Source organism: Castor canadensis, chromosome 9, assembly GCF_047511655.1.
Source record: "Castor canadensis chromosome 9, mCasCan1.hap1v2, whole genome shotgun sequence".
NCBI classification, from domain to species: Eukaryota; Metazoa; Chordata; class Mammalia; order Rodentia; family Castoridae; genus Castor; species Castor canadensis.
The window spans coordinates 153,638,548-153,654,519 of record NC_133394.1 but is presented as its reverse complement, the minus strand read 5'-3'; the positions used below and the strand labels follow the sequence as shown (position 1 = coordinate 153,654,519).

The following is a 15,972-nucleotide window of genomic DNA, read 5'->3' as shown; positions in this document are numbered from 1 at the left end:
GGATGATAACTCCCTGCTCCTTTCTGTCCACTGGGCAGGGGATCCTCAGGCTCTTCTACCTCAAAGTCTGATGCCAGTGTCCATGTGACCAATCCTCAGGACACAGTTGGCCTATGGAAGAGTTTTCTGCCTCTTGTCCAGCAGATGGACTGGGGTGGTGGTTGGTATAAACAGAATGAAACCCAAGTAAGGGAGCAGTGTTCTCCTGGGGGAAGAAAAGAGGCCAGTGCTGGTCTCTTAGAGTTGAGTTCCCTGCCAGAAAGCCTATTTTGTGACTCTGGTCTTCTCTTCCTAGGCTGGTGGAGCCCTATTGGAGCTGGCTGCCCCTGCTGTGAGCCCTGAGGGGGACTCTCCAGTGCCCCAGGGGACCAGGGGCTGGCAGTGTGGCTAACAGGGAAGAAGAGGGGGAGAGTGAAGCCCCAGGTTGTTTATGGCTTTGTACTGGTGGTTGGTGAGATCCTTTCCATATGTGGGATGGGAGTGACACTATTGTCTCACCCAGTTCATCCAGTCATTTTTGTCCAGAGCATTCTTCTCAATCCTTCGTATTCTTCTGTCAGAGTAGGCAGTCCAGGTTATGGGCCCCCTGAGATGGAGAGGGGCTGCCCTGGACTGCTGGACACTGGGCTTGGAGTGCCCGCAGTTCTCTGCTCAGTGCCACTACTGATCCTTCGGCGACGCTGCATCTGTCACTCCTAGGCCTACACATGCTGATTAGGATACCAGGAGCAGAAGTGTTCTTTTTAAAGAAAAAAATTTATTGAATGTTCTCATGAGATGATGATATAAGCCATCAGAAGGTTAAAAATAAGATCACTGCTTCGAATAAAAATCTTGAGAGAAAAAGTTTCCAATAGAACGATTGTTAAAACATTTTCAATACCTAGGCTTTTAAATTTTTCTGAAGTCAATAAAAAATTGATGCCATAAGCATTTGCCATAACTGGTCTATTATGTTTTGTTTTTAAAGCAGGGCCAAGATTTTCTTCTTCATTCACCTCTGGGAGGCTCCCAGCCGGAGGCCAGTGGTGCCGGGAGGTTGGCCCTGGGTGCTCAGACTCTGCCCTCAGCAGGTCTGGGCACCACACCTTCAGATACCACCTGCTCGTGCGAGGCCTGCAGCGAGCGCAGGTATGTGCTGTGTGGGTCACATTGCCACGTAAGGCCACAGGGACATCCAGAAGCATGCTGGGCAGGGACCAGAAATAGGACTCTCTTGACAAACAGCAACAAACATTTGAGCCACCCCTGAGAGTCAGGTGGTGCTCTGGCTATTACAAGGAAAACACACAAATAAGACAAGTTCCTATCCTTGGTGGGCTAACACCAGGAAGCTGTGCTCACATTAGAATCTAATGTGAAACTGGAGATGGAAGCTGCTGAGGGGAGGGGAAGCCAGAACTGGACCTGAAAGGGCTGTGTACCCACCTGGGAAGGAAGCTAGTGGAGCCAAGTGGGCTCCAAAGAGTGCAAAAGCATGGGCTCTGTGGGACGCCTTGCACCCTAACTCTCCTGGTTCTTGTGTTGTATCACAGAGACATCTCAGCAGAGACGGACCGGGAACCACAGCAGCTGCAGAACTACTGGTCAGAAGTGCGCTACATGGTCCGCTGCATATACCGCCAGGCAGGGACCCCGCTGGCAGATGACCAGGACCAATCTCTGGTGCCCGACAAGGAGGGAGTGAAGGAGCTCGTGGATAGGTACACTCTGCTCCTGTGTGTTACTACCCTGTCCAAGGCCCTGCCCTCTCCTGCTGCCTGTGGAGCCTCAGCACTTGGATGGGATTTTTTTAGGTCCTGAGTGAAACTCAGCTGGGCTTACTCAGCCCTTGCTGCAGTTCAGGTCTTGAGGAGACAATTGGCCAGAGTGAGCCCTTTGGGTAAAATGTTGCAAGTTCTCTTGATTCTAATGAGACATGAACTGTTTCTGTCATTTTTTTGTATTAAGACTGACAATAACACCTACCTGAATCCCTCTTGTGCCAGGGATGATGTTAAGTACTTTCATAAGCACTCTTGCATTTATCAGCCCAGGGAGAAAGGCAGAGCGCTCCCGTTTACTGAGGCACCGTGAGGTCGGGCAGCTTTGTGAAGGCACCTGCAGCCTGGGGGTGCAGGGCAGCTGGAGTCAGGCCTACTTGAGCAGCTGCCTTACATGGGGGTGGCTCCTGCCCTGCACCTGCTCTTCAGCACTTACTGAAAGTGAGGTGGGCATCACTTCTATTCTTCCTTATAGTGTGAATGTACCATCTGATTTTTTGAAATGTTCCAAATAAAAGCAACAGATTTGAGCTGGACATTTCATGGGTTGATTTTCATTTTGATTTCTTCTCTCACATACTATGAATGCATACTTGGGGATCCTAAGAACTCACGTGTGCTGTGCAGTAGATTTTATCTTAGAAGTGGGGATAGTAATTGGTGACAGATTCTATTAAGGTGTGTTCAGGATTTGACCTGTGAACCACTGGTATTGTGTGAGGTAGTTCCAAGTGGTGTGTGCCTTTTTTAGAAGATCGATTTCCTAGTGAGTATAGGGTGCACATCACACCCATCCATGACTTCTCAGGTTACTAGTGCAATGTCTTGGATACCATAGAGTAGCATCCAGCACAGTGTTAGCACACTGTATCTGTTGAATGTGAGTGAGTGAGTGAACAAGTGAATGAGTGAGTGAATAAGTGAGTGGGTGAATGAGTGAGTAAGTAAGCGAGTGAGTGAATGAATGAGTGAGTGAATAAGTGAGTGAGTGAGTAAGCTGCTGCAGCATCTTCCACAGGGTCCTGCCTCCTTTTCACATTTGCAAAAGTACCACATGGTTATTTCCTAAATTTATAAATACAGAAATGGACAAAAAAAAACTGTCTACTCTTCCCGAACTGAGAACTAAAGAGAAGGTGTCCAGTATTGTAAGTTCAGTGTTCCCATGTCACTTGAATCTTAATGTGGCTCTCCTTAAAAGATGGAAAACATTTTGTGTACAGTTGTCACTGGACATGATGGCGTACAACTGTAATCCCAGCACTTGTGAGGTGGGGGCAAGGAGAATCATGAGTTCGAGGCCAGCTTGTTCTATATAATGAATTCAAGACCAGCTTAAGGTATTCAGCAAGACCGTGACTCAACACACCAAGGGCTGGAGATGTAGCTCATTGGTAGAGTGTTTGCTTCACATGCAAAAGGCCCTGGGTTCAAGCTCTGTAAAAAAATTTATGATTGTCATGCTATAAAAATTAATATATCTTTTTTGAAATGTACTAATCAGGGAGACTCTCATCAACTTACAGTATTTTTCCAATCAAAATTTGTATAAGGCTTCACGTACTTCACTGTAAAAATTTTACTTGGCTCTTATCTTTTACAATCTAGGTAGTATATTAATTTAAAAATGGAACAGGTGGCAGTTTATATACTTCTTTTTTTGATCTAACATGTTACCCAAAAAAAAGTGAAGGATCTGTTATATAAAATCCAGATCCAAGAACTGAAGAACAATCCTTTTTCTTTTGTTACAGGGTTTTGCTCTTGCTGGGCAGGTACTCTACCACTTGAGCCATACCTCCAGCCCTTTCTCCCTCTGGTTATTTTTGAGATAGGGTCTCATTTTTTGCCTTGGCTGACCTGGAACCTTGATCCTCCTGATCGCAGCCTCCCAAGTAACTAGAATTACAGGTGTGAACCCCTGCGCCTAGCCATAGCTTAAAGTTTTACAACTCATTTTTAAAGGTGCCAAGTTTGGCTGTTCCTCTGGTAACATGTTGGGGGCTGGGATGTAGCTCGGTGGTACAGCGCTTGCCTAGCATGCGTGAGGCCCTGGGTTCGATCCCAGCACCAAAAAAGAAAAGACAAAAAAAAAAAAAAAAAAGAAACCTCTCCCCCTCTGGTAACATGTTGGCATAGGTGCTTTGTTGGTTTTATCAGTGGTCCTACACTCCTATCTAGAGGCCAAATGCTGTAGAACAAGCTTTAAAAAGTGGACTTTCTCATTGGATATGGTGGTGCACACCTGTAATTCCAGCACTCAGAGTCAGAAAGAAGAGGATTGAGAGTTAGAGGCTAACCTGGCCCACATAGTGAGACTCTGTCTCAAGAAAACAAGCAGAACAACAAAAACAAAAACAAAAGGGTCATCTTCAGGCTGGAAAGAAGCTCATGACAGTCCCCACTGCTGCCGTGGCTGATGGTGGGCATGCATTTCCCTGTTCTACAGCTCACTGCTTGTATTTTATACGTTTTTATTGCTTTCTAGTTCAGATAATTGAAAACTAGGATTAACTGTATCTAAAGCTTTCTCTGATTTAAAAGTAACATAAGCCCATTCGTATCAGATTCTGAGTTCCTAGAAGGAAGTAAAATGCAGTCTGCTGAATCCCTGCAACCAGGTGTCACCTCTGCCAGGATCAGTGCTTGTCATCTGCTAACACTGACCCTTCAAAAAGAATCCCGTTCAGTCCTGCCTGTTGTCGATGCCCACTGTTGAGTGTGTGTCTGGGGGCCAGTTCTGAGGTACAGGGAGAGGCTCTGCCACTTGCTGACTCTGTGAATCCCAACACTTTCCCCAGACTGGGTGGGCTTAGGACTTACCTCATGGACACAGAGCTCCCAAGTGCAGGTTGACTGAGTGAATATGCATGCCTAAACAGTGCTGCGCAGAGGAAGCACTCAGGAAATACTGGTCTTTTTGTGAGTTCCCTGACAATATTTTTTGTGCCTGTGTTCCTCATCTGTTGGGGGGGGGCCCTCACAGGTCATCATAGGGAAAATGTCTCTGTGGTCACAAGTAGATGTCTGTAGAAATGTTTCAGGAAAGATGCTCACTGACATGAAAGCTAACCCCCGCCCCCCAAACCCACTCCTACCCCACTGTGGACAAGCCATGTCTGAGTGGTGACTTTCTCTGCAGACTCTGTGAGCGGGACCCCTACCAGCTGTACCAGAGGTTGGAGCAACAAGCCCGGGAGTATGTACTGGAGATGAAAGTCCGCCTGCTCCGACAGTTGTCGGCTGCAGCGAAGGCAAAGGTGCCATCTGGCTTACAGGGCCCGCCACAGGCACACCACTTCGTCTCCCTCCTCCTGGAGGAGTACGGAGCCCTCTGCCAGGCAGCACGCTCCATTAGCACCTTTCTCGGCACTCTGGTAAGAGACCATGCCCTCTTCCTCTGGCTATTGAAGTGAACCAAGGAGCAGAAACGTGCTGGGGGCGCTGATTGCACTGTTGCAGTCTCTGTGCACTGTCAAACTTCTTCCTTCACAAGGAAAGCTAGGGTAGGGTTGATCCTCTGGACTTTGCCACTGGATAGAAGCATCGAGTGGATGGGAAGCACAGCACAGTAATACTGTTTGGGAAGATGTGGGGCCTAGGAAATGAGGCATGGAGACAGGCAGAGGAGAGGGTGGCTGTGCATTGCTAGGAGAGCAAGGAGCCTTGTATCTCAGATTGATAATGCTGTTGCTGTTGTGGACAGCCGTGCACACGAGGGATGGGAGGACTATGGGGAGTGGCCTGGGTGCAGCCCAGGGCTCGTGTTCCTTCACACATGCATGCAGCCCCATGCAGGGGACAGGCCTATAGAAGCCACCCCACTCCATGCTGGGATTGAACAATCCTAGCAAAGACATGGGTGAGTCTGTGACCACCTCAGAAAGTAAATCTTGCCTGGGTGGAAGGAGGCGTGGCGTGGAATTAGGCATTGTGGTTGGAGGGACACCAGGCTCCCAGGGACAAGCCATTGAAGCTTCTTTGACTGCCTAGGCAAAGGTAGCATTGAGACCTGTGTCAAAAACAAAGACAGAAGAGCCAAGGTTGTAGCTCAAGTGATAAAGCACTCACCCAAGGCCCTGGCTTCAATCCCAGCACCCCCTCCCCACCAACAAAAAGAAGTGGGGCATGTGAGAGAGGTTAAGAGACATGAAGGGTACAATGAAGAGGGCTTAGATTGATGATGGAGATGAAGCTGAAAAATTGCTGAGAGTAATCCAGTCCAGAGGAAACTTTGAGTGCTAATGCAGAGAGATGTGCGCTCCCAGCAGCATAGTCTAAAGCAGTTGATGAGTACTTACATTTTTAGGAAATGAAGAACCTTGTCTTTTCCAGAATGCCCTATGAAAATGGCAGATTTTCAGGATATGCAATTACTGCCTTGGCATCAAGAGATTTGCTATGCAAAAAAACTATTTGAAGAGCTTCCATTACTTTCTGAAAGCTTTGTTGCAAGAAATGACAATCAAATGTTATTTCTTTCTCTGTCTCTTGGAAGAAGGCAAGGTGGAGCTTGGCATCACTGGAGATCTAGCCTGTGTGCTCTGGCACTGGGTGGGGAATACTAACTCCTCACAGGCAGTGTCTGGGACTGGGGTGGAGGGTGAGGACTGTCAAGTTCTCATCTAGTCACTTAAGCTTCTGTTTATCTTTCTTTTCCTTAACTAGGAAAATGAGCACTTGAAAAAGTTCCAGGTGACGTGGGAGCTGCATAATAAACACCTGTTTGAAAATCTGGTCTTTTCAGAGCCACTTCTCCAGAGCAGTTTGCCAGCACTGGTGTCACAGATCAGGTATGTGGTCTCAATTCGTGTGTGTCCCAAGGTGCAACAGCACAGTCCTTGACAGAGTGTATGTGTGTCTGAAGAGCACTGCACATGAAAGTTGTTGCAGGGAAAATAACTAGGGGAAAAAGACAGTTGGGCAGAAAGCTCAAAACCTGAGGAGTAATGCAATTAAACTTCTAAGTAATAACAAATATAAATTCTATTAAGATGTAACACCCCAAGTTCCTCGTAAGTACAGGAAAGCTACTTTACCTTACAGGACTCATACTTGGCTAGGCTGTGGCTCATAAATGTACAGGGGAGGCGGGAGGAGGAGGGAGAGCGCAGGTCAGAACCTGCTCTGGACGCCCGTAGGTCTTAGACCTGCATGGGCTCCGTCGCAGATGTCCCCTCGGTTCCCCAGCTGTCTGTCGCTGACCCCTTTTGTGGTCTTCCTGGTGCAGTGTATCTATGTAGTTTCTAACTGGGGAGAAGCAGGAAAACAAGACAAGTGTACAGAGTATGCACTCATTTGGGCACTCACTGGGGTGGTCTGGGATAGGCAAGGAGACGCAGGCTGGGCATTTAGTTAGGAAGTGGCTTCGCCTGCATGTGCTCTCACTCAGCAGAGCCCAGTCACACACGAACCACCACAGCTGTGCAGCTTGATGATTTGTTCCTGGTCTGTTTGCCGCATTTGGCACGTTCTCATGTAGAAGGTGTACTTGACACACCTCCTTAATTTAACCATGGTGAACTGCTACTTAGAACACAGCCTCATGTCTAGAAAGAACAACCTGAGATGCAGGCAGGTGAGAGAGAGTGATAATAGGTCAGGGCATGTAGTTGTGTAAGCGTGGTCCTTCCAGCATTGCCTCAGCTTGCTTCTCTTAAAGTATCCAGGAGCCTCTGGGGGGGGACTCCCTGCAAGAGGAATGTTCTAACTGCTGCCCTTACGGAAGAAGCGGGACTGAAGTGTATTCATAACTGTGGGTTGATGTGAAGAGCTTGCCGTTATCTTAGTGGTGAGGCTCATAGGCCAGAGAGCTGAGCGTTCTGCTAGAAGGAGTGGGTAGAGCAGATCTCAGAGCGCCTGCTCTTTGCTTTCTTTTTGTGGTGAGCAGTTGGCTTGATGGGGCTGTCACCCAGCTTGGGAGGGTGGCAGAAACCTAAAAAGCATTATAAAACTCCCTTTTTTTTTTTTTTTTTTTTTCCTGTGCCCATGTTCTGGTTTTTTGTTTATCTTCAGTAAGAATGGTCTTATTTCAAAAATCGGTAATGTTTTAGGAGTCTTGGATGTTAATTTTGGGGCTCATGCAGTGTTACTTTCTAGTCCCAAGAGCTGATGAGGGACAGGACAGATCTGCAGGGGAGAATAAGCAGCATGTCCTCCAGGGAGCACCAGGCATGCAGAAAAGCAGAGGCTGTGCATTCCCGGGAATTCTCAGTTGTCAGAACCAAGAACAAGTCAGACTTGAGTTTCCAGTGCACAGAATAGGGATTTAACAACTCACATTATATACTGACAATAACAACACTCCTTACCGTATTGAAATACATGGTTGTATTTTAATGCTGACACTTTGTCTCTGGGACCATTCAATTTATTTTTTTTAGCAATGCTGGAATTTGAGCTGGGTTTCGCACTTGCTAGGCAGGCGCTCTACTGTTTGAGCCAGGCCTCCAGCCTAAGTTAACTTTTTTAAATGGTAAAGTACAATACAGAAGCACATTAATGCAGCTTAATGGATTAGTAGAAGGCAAGCATCCTTGTCACCAGCACCTAGGTTGGCCAACTGGAAATCATTTGTTCTGCCCAGAATTGCCACTAAGGTTATTATTCTCCATACCCAATATTCTTAGTCTTGCTTGTTTTTTATTTGATGTGGTTGGGTTTATTTGTTTTTTTGACATAAATTATCTATTGTTTACCCAAAGGTCATCCTTACTCAAGAAAACTGATTTAGTTTTTTTCTGTTAGTCAATTTTCCATCACCATGATAAAATACCTGAAATAATCAACTTAGAGTAGGAAAGTTGTTTTTTGTTTTGGTTTGGTTTGGGGGGAGTTTTTTGGCTCACAGGTTCAGAGGTTTCATTTCATCATAGCAAAAGCTCTTAGCAGACAAAAAAGCTGCTCACCTCACAGTAGCTGGGAAGCAGGAAGGGTCCAAAGACAGAATATACCCTTCAAGGCATGCCTCTAGTAACTTACTTCCTCATAAAAGTTTCCTCACAATAGTCTGTTGAACTCCAGCTCTGTCAAAGGATTGATCCTTTGATGAGGCTAGAGCCCTCATAATCCAGTCACCTCCCAAAAGCTCTGCTTCTGACCATTCAACACATGAGCTTTTGGGAGACACTTCAGAGCCAAATCATAGAAGTTAAAAATGTATAAATAAGCTGTGTGCCAGTGGCTCACACCTTTAATCCTAGTTACTTGGGAGGCTGAGATTGGGAGGATCGCATTTCGAGGGCACTCCAGACAAATAGTTTGGGAGACCCCATCTCCAAATAACCAGAGCAAAGTGGACTGGAGGTGTGGCTCAAGCGATAGAGCCACACCTCCAGTGTAATTGCTTTGTAAACACGAAGCCCTCAGTTCAAACTCCAGTTCCACCAAAATAAATAAATAGATAGCAATTAAGGTAGTTCAGTTTCTTCTTTTTAGCAGCTTTATTGAAATATAATTTACATACTGTACAATTCATCCACTTAAATGTATAATTCAGTAGCTTTTGGAAGAGTACATTATTAATTTTTAAATTTTTTAATAGAATATTTGTAACAAAATTTGCCATTTTAAGTAAATACTTTAATAGCATTAATTACATTCATAGTATTTGCAATCATCATTATGTGTTTCCAAAACTTTTTTATCACCCCAAACAGAAATACCGTAATCACCAACGATAACTCCTATTCCCTCCTTTTTCCCCCATGTCTTTCAAGTGTTTAGTTTGCATTTCCACCATCACGTCCTCACTTTTCCTGACTGTTTATCTATTAAGGAATTGGGCCACTTGCCCTGCCATGGTGCTGCGTACATGTGGCATAGATCCTGCACCTGGCATGCTCACTGAGCATTCCTCGTCTACCACCAGAGCAATCTCTAGGACCTTGTCCACTCTGTTCTCCTGTCACTCCAAGTAATCTGTGTTTTAGAACTTGGAACAGAGGTGTACATACTTCTGGGAGGAGTGGGAGGAGGAGCACGTGGAAAGAGCTGGGTGGAATTTCACAGAAATTGTGTTTTGCATGAGAAGTGGAAACCAGCCATGTGAAGAGCAAGGCTGGGAGCAACGATGGGAAGAATACCTCTATTTCACAGCTGTGACTTGGCAACATGCAAGGCTGTTCTCAGGGGCTAGGGTCATATTAGGCATTGGTGCAGAGCCCACAAGGGACAGAAGGGAGTCATCAGTGCAGCTGTGTGTTGAGGAGCTGACTCTTGAGGGGTAGAATGAGCCTTGGAAGGACAGCTTTGGAATTTGAAGTAAACTTAGTCACTGTGTGCACCAGCACTGTGCTTTCCAATTTCTGGGCAATTTCCCTAACAACTTTTGCCTGCTTCTTCTCTGACATGACTGGCTGATGGGCACTTGTGTTGGTAGCTTCAGCAACCAGAGAGTTTATTTGTTCATTCCCGGTTTTTAGACAGTATTCCCAAACCTGACCCACTCTAGAGTAGAGTCAGAGAAGAGAAGAAGGACTGCAGTTTTAGTCCTATGATGAGATTTCAACTTAAAATGTGTTTGTCCTTTATTATAAAATTATCTGGGAAAATAAAGGAAAAAGTAAGCACTGTAAACAATTTGGTGTTTCTTACACATTTTTTTCCTGTATCACAATTTTTGGGGGGGCGGGGGTAAGCAGTACTGGGGTTTGAACTCAGGTTTGACTTACACTTGCTAGGCATGCTCTACCTCTTGAGCCAGACTCCTAGCCCTTTTTGCTTTAGTTATCTTTTGAATAGGGGCTCATTACTTAGTCCACCCTGAACCACAATACTCCTGTTTATACCTCCTGCCTAGCTGGAATGACAGGTATATACCAACATACCCAGCTTATTGGTTGAGGTGGGGGTCTCACTAATCTTTTGCTTGGGCTGCCCTCAAACCATATATCCTCTTGACCTCTGCCTCCTGAGTAGCTGGGATAACAGGTATGAGTCTCTGTGCCTGGCCACACAAACATTTTTAAATGTGCTTTAGTCATAAGTTTCTTAACATGGGCATGTTTCCATTTCCAAACATGTCAGTGTTTATGTTTGTATTACATACATATGCATGAAAAGATGTAATTGTAACATGGTTACAAATGTAACCATGCATCTAGATGTCCGGTAATGTATTTTGTTAATCCCCATGGGTAGCTCTTTGTTTTTTATGTAAAGAACGCCGATATTTAACCCTGTGCATGGTCTTTGTGTTGTTGATATAAATGTAATGTTTGATTCTGAATAAACGCTGTCAAGATATTTTTATTCCAGCTATTTGGGTTGATATATTGATGTATTAAGGAAATGAATTTTCTCTAACGATAACCTATATGTGTCTCCACATTTGCGTTTGAGTTCCTACTTGCCCCTTGCTCCCAGGAAACTCATCCTCTTTTTCAGTTTTGTGTGTGTGTGTGTTTAGGGGGAGTTTTATACTGGGAATTGAATCCAGGGACGTGCTTAGTAGATAAGTGTTCTACCACTTGAGCTGTGCCCCTAGTCCTTTTGCTTTTGTTTTCCAAATAGGGTCTTGCTGACTTTGCCCAGACTAGCCTCAAACTTGCAGTTCTCCTACCTCTGCTTCTTGAGTGGCTGGGGTTATGGGTGTGAGTCACCACATTCAGCACGTGTGTGTCTTTTGGTTCCCATCTGTCTTCTCATTGCCATCTTGCCAGCTTTCTCAATGCAGTATAACCATATATCTCTTCAATTGGGTTAGATTCTCTGTTTTACTTTATTTGAAAACCAAGTGTAAATTTTTTACTTCTCATTAAATGTTTTGTTTTCTCTGGGTCAGTGTATGTCAAGGGGAAAACAGCATACAACCATTATGAATACAATAATATACAGGTATACAACAATTTAATTGTTGTATTAAATTGAATCACTAGGCCTTAGTCTTTAGGACACTGTTATTCCCTGCTGATTTTTTTCCTGAGGAGTGCTGTTTCTTTGAGCATCTGTTTGTGAAATTCTGTTTGGGGTGCCCGTGTACATGATCTATCAGTACTTGCAGCAGCCCTGCAACAGTACATGTAGCAACATCCCTGTGTTCCATGACAAGAGACCAGGTGACAAAATCAGACAAAGCAGCAGCAAACACCCTCTGCTAATTTGTAACCTCTACAGCCTCTGCAGTCAGGCTGGGGGCTCCTGTGACTAAGCCTTTTCCCTCCTAGGCTAGGAACCACCACGCATGACACCTGCAATGAGGACACATATAGCACGTTGCTGCAGAGGTACCAGCGCTCTGAGGAAGAGCTGCGCAGAGTTGCTGAGGAGTGGCTGGAGTGCCAGAAGAGGATTGACGCCTATGTGGATGAGCAGGTAGGTCCTGGACTAAGGAACCAGCAGTTTTTTGTGGGTTTTGTTGTTGTTGTTGTTGTTGTTTTAAATCTAGTGTTAGGCACTAACCCAGAGCCTCACCCATGCTTGGCATGTGCTCAGCCCTGAAACTTGATGTTTAACGTAGAGACTTTTGATGCTTTTAAGCAAATTAAAGATGTTTCCTTTTGTTAGATCAAAAAGAATTAACCTAGAAGGTAACACCCACACACAGGAAATCAATGTGAGTCAATGCCCTGTATAGCTATCCTTATCTCAACCAGCAAAACCCCTTGTTCCTTCCTATTATTGCTTATACTCTCTCTACAACAAAATTAGAGATAAGGGCAAAATAGTTTCTGCTGGGTATTGAGGTGGGGGGAGAGGGAGGGGGTGGAGTGGGTGGTAAGGGAGGGGGTGGGGGCAGGGGGGAGAAATGAACCAAGCCTTGTATGCACATATGAATAATAAAAGAAAAATGAAAAAAAAAATACTCATCAGAAAAAATACAAAAAAAAATAAAATAAAAAATAAAATAAAATATGCATGAAATGATTAAAAAAAAAAAAAAAAGATGTTTCCTTTTATTTCTTGCTTACTTAGGTAATAAAAAACAGGAATAGATGTCAGTGTCAATTTTGATTATATGGGTTTTCTTCTATTTCTGTATGAATTAAGAGATTAGACTTTCTATTTTTGAGACATTTGAGGCAATCCTGGATTAAACTCATGATGTTACTCTTTACTGTTAAATTTGTTGATATTTTATTTAGGACTCTTATATTAATTTTCTGTGGTATGAAGGTTATGGTGGCTTCATAGAATAAATTGAGAAACTTTTTTTTTTGATCTCCCAGAATAGCTTCAGTTTTCTGTTTCTATGAAGAAAATGCCACCTCTTCTTTCTTCTTTCTAGTGTATATATTCTGGTACATCAGAACAGGTCAGCAGTAAAAACTACTGTGGCAAACTTGTCTCTGATACTAAGCTTTGATGTGCCTTCTAGGTTTTCATTCAATGCTTCTTTTACTGCTGCTCTTCATTCTTTCCACATTTTGTAGAGGGTTGGTACAGTTTTAAAACTTCATTAGTAGGAACAAGTGCAGTACTCATCCATTTCTTCTCACAAGACACTCTAACCCATCAGCTAGCCTAGCAGTTTCCTTCTCATGAATACTCTAGTCATGAAAAAACTCAGTAGGACACAGGTGAATAGAAGAAATCTATTGAGCTTTAGGATATTTAATGCATTGGCTCAGTCCAGGATTATGAAACCTGAACCTTCATTGTAAACAGGAAGTTGGATGAGAGTCCTTCCATAATGTACTGTCCATTTGCTCTGTAGGCCAAGAAAGCTACTGGCCTCTGATGCCTATGTCATCAGTCATAGAGGCGACACTTGGAGGTTCAAAAGAAACATCATAAAATTATTCCTCCAGTGAGGAGAAAGTAAGACACCACCATCAGAACTGCACCATCAGGTCAATGGCATGTGCTCCCAGGATGGCTCCTCAGCTTTAGATTGGCCACTTGAGCATCAAGAACAGGACTTGGCACAAACTTTGAGCCCCAGCCCTTTTGTCTATATTTGCTTTTGACATAGTCTTGCTACCTTTGCTGGGTCTGGCCTCAAACTTGAGATCCTCCTGCCTCCACTTCCCAAGTAGCTGAAATCACAGACGTGTACCCACCGCTCAGCTTAGAAGTGTGTTTTTCATGTGAAAAACATGCTTAGGATAAGTTTGAGTAAGTCAAGTAAGATGCTGGATTGTATATATAGTATTGTATCTCTATTTGATTTACAGAAGATGTTTCTTATATATATCATTTCTGTCATACAAAAAATACCCCCTTGAAAATGTTCTGTGTGGTGCTGGGATTAAGGGTTTGTTTTTTACATCCACTTTCTAGATGACAATGAAAACAAAACAGCGCATGCTAACAGAAGACTGGGAGATTTTTAAACAAAGGAGATTCATTGAAGAACAGGTAAGATTGTCAATAGGACAGGCAATTAAAGGAAATGTGCGTTGCTCTGCACAGAGTGAGTGGCACCTTTACATGCAGGCGTGCTCTGTAAAACAGCTCACCACTTGACCACAGTGTCATTTTCTTCCAATGTTAAAGCTCTGTTAAAGTCAGTAGTCTTAACCTCAGGATAAACCAACTTTATACCCATTGTTTAATATTCCATGCACTCCTTCAGGAAAACCTGCGTTCAGTGCATGACCTCCCTTAGTGCAAAACAGCCATGGGAATTTTACAAACAAAAACATTGCCCTGAGTTCCCATCTCCAGCTTACATACAAAGAGGGTGGCCAGCACGGAACAGGGATTCATTCAGTCCAGCTTTTCCAGATAACATCGGGGCTGCAGATCCCATCTGCCTTCCTTGTCCCAGTGGTGCCTCCTTCAAGCAGGCTTGTTCTGCACCCTCTGCTACCAGGGTTCTGTCAGAACTCGCTAGTGACCTTCCCGTGACTAGCCCCAAGGCCCTGGCTTTATTTGGAAACTTAACTTTCCTTGATCTCTCATCATGGGCCACGGCCAGCCCTTCCTGCCTCTCTGATTTTCTTGGTCTTCTTTGGGACAGTCCCTTAGCCTTTCCTTAAAGCTGTCTTCCTCCCTCTTCTCTACCACCAAGCACCCTCCCCAGCCTGCCCTATCCTACTGAATGGCCCTTCTAGTCACTGCCAGTCCCACTGCCAGAGCTGGTCCAGGTTTCCTTCTTGACATCCAGATGCCTCTGTGGCAGCCCTGCCTTCCTGATGTCTGCTGTGAGGGCACATGTTCACAGTATGTTAGCATTTAGAAGCTGCCTACTTCATGGAGTCTTGTGTCACTCATCCCTGGCTTCAGACTCCAGAGTTGTTGCCCCTCTTCCTTAGTCCTGTCCACTGGTGGAAGCTGGGTCTGTTGGTTTCTAAATGAGCACGATACATATTACCATTATTTATTAAACAAATGTGATCCATAAAATGGGGGATGTGTCTTGCAAAACTAACCCACTGTTCAATAATTCCCTCTAGTTAACTAATAAGAAGGTGGTTCCTGGTGAGAACAACTTCACAGATGCCATGAGGCATGTGCTGTCTTCCCGGCTCAGCATGCCTGACTGCCCCAACTGCAACTACAGGAGAAGGTGAGCAGGGCTGTGCAGGTGCCACTGCCTAGAGCCCTCACTGAGCCAGCCTTCAAAGAGCATGGTGATCCATGCTGGCTCTCTTCGTAACTGTCCTTAATTCCCAATCAGATGTGCTTGTGATGACTGCAGCCTCTCACACATCCTCACTTGTGGTATCATGGACCCCCCCGTCACTGACGACATCCACATTCACCAGCTACCACTCCAAGTGGAATCTGCTCCCGACTATCTCCCTGAGATGCGCCCACCTAGTGTGTCGTCAGCAAGCTCAGGGTCGGGCTCCAGCTCTCCCATCACAATTCAGCAACATCCCAGACTCATCCTCACAGACAGTGGCTCTGCACCAACTTTGTAAGTTGTGACTTTCAGTAAAGTTTCAGAACTGCAGACAGCGATGTCTACACAAGTATGAGCACCATTAGAGTGTTTTCATTTAAAAAAATCTTTCATTATTCTAAGTATCTTTTAAAACATGAAATCAGTAAACTCAAACTTTGACACTATCTCATTACCTGAAAAAAATATGGTAAATGAATAAATGCCAGTACAGAAAAACATGTTGGTATGCAGGGAAGTGTCTCCTCATTTTGCTGGCAGGTGGCCAGTTGTCCATCACCTCATCGTCAGCCCAGTGTTCATGCTCCTTCCATGTCTTGCTAAGACCTCAGGCGATCACTTTAGCAAGCGAAAGTGATGAAAGCTTCTGTCTTCTGTGTTCCACATTTTTAGAAGTGCATCTCATTATTAGCGAAG

At 44.7% G+C, this 15,972-nt stretch overlaps 1 protein-coding gene across 4 annotated transcripts in view; it reads left to right on the top strand.

Annotated features, from left to right (window-relative positions):
* Positions 1-15,972, top strand: part of Fam193a (family with sequence similarity 193 member A) — a 125,393-nt gene that overhangs the window by 70,704 nt on the left and 38,717 nt on the right. For 2 of the 4 annotated variants that reach the window (XM_020162741.2, XM_020162745.2), the window contains 8 exons: positions 974-1,131; positions 1,536-1,703; positions 4,906-5,140; positions 6,432-6,556; positions 11,930-12,077; positions 13,986-14,063; positions 15,104-15,216; positions 15,328-15,570. In XM_020162741.2, coding sequence (XP_020018330.1) covers positions 974-1,131; positions 1,536-1,703; positions 4,906-5,140; positions 6,432-6,556; positions 11,930-12,077; positions 13,986-14,063; positions 15,104-15,216; positions 15,328-15,570 — 1,268 coding nt within the window. Of the gene's footprint in view, positions 1-970; positions 1,132-1,535; positions 1,704-4,905; positions 5,141-6,431; positions 6,557-11,929; positions 12,078-13,985; positions 14,064-15,103; positions 15,217-15,327; positions 15,571-15,972 lie in introns of all 4 variants that reach the window. The other 2 variants (XM_020162743.2, XM_020162744.2) reach the window with 1 other exon arrangement.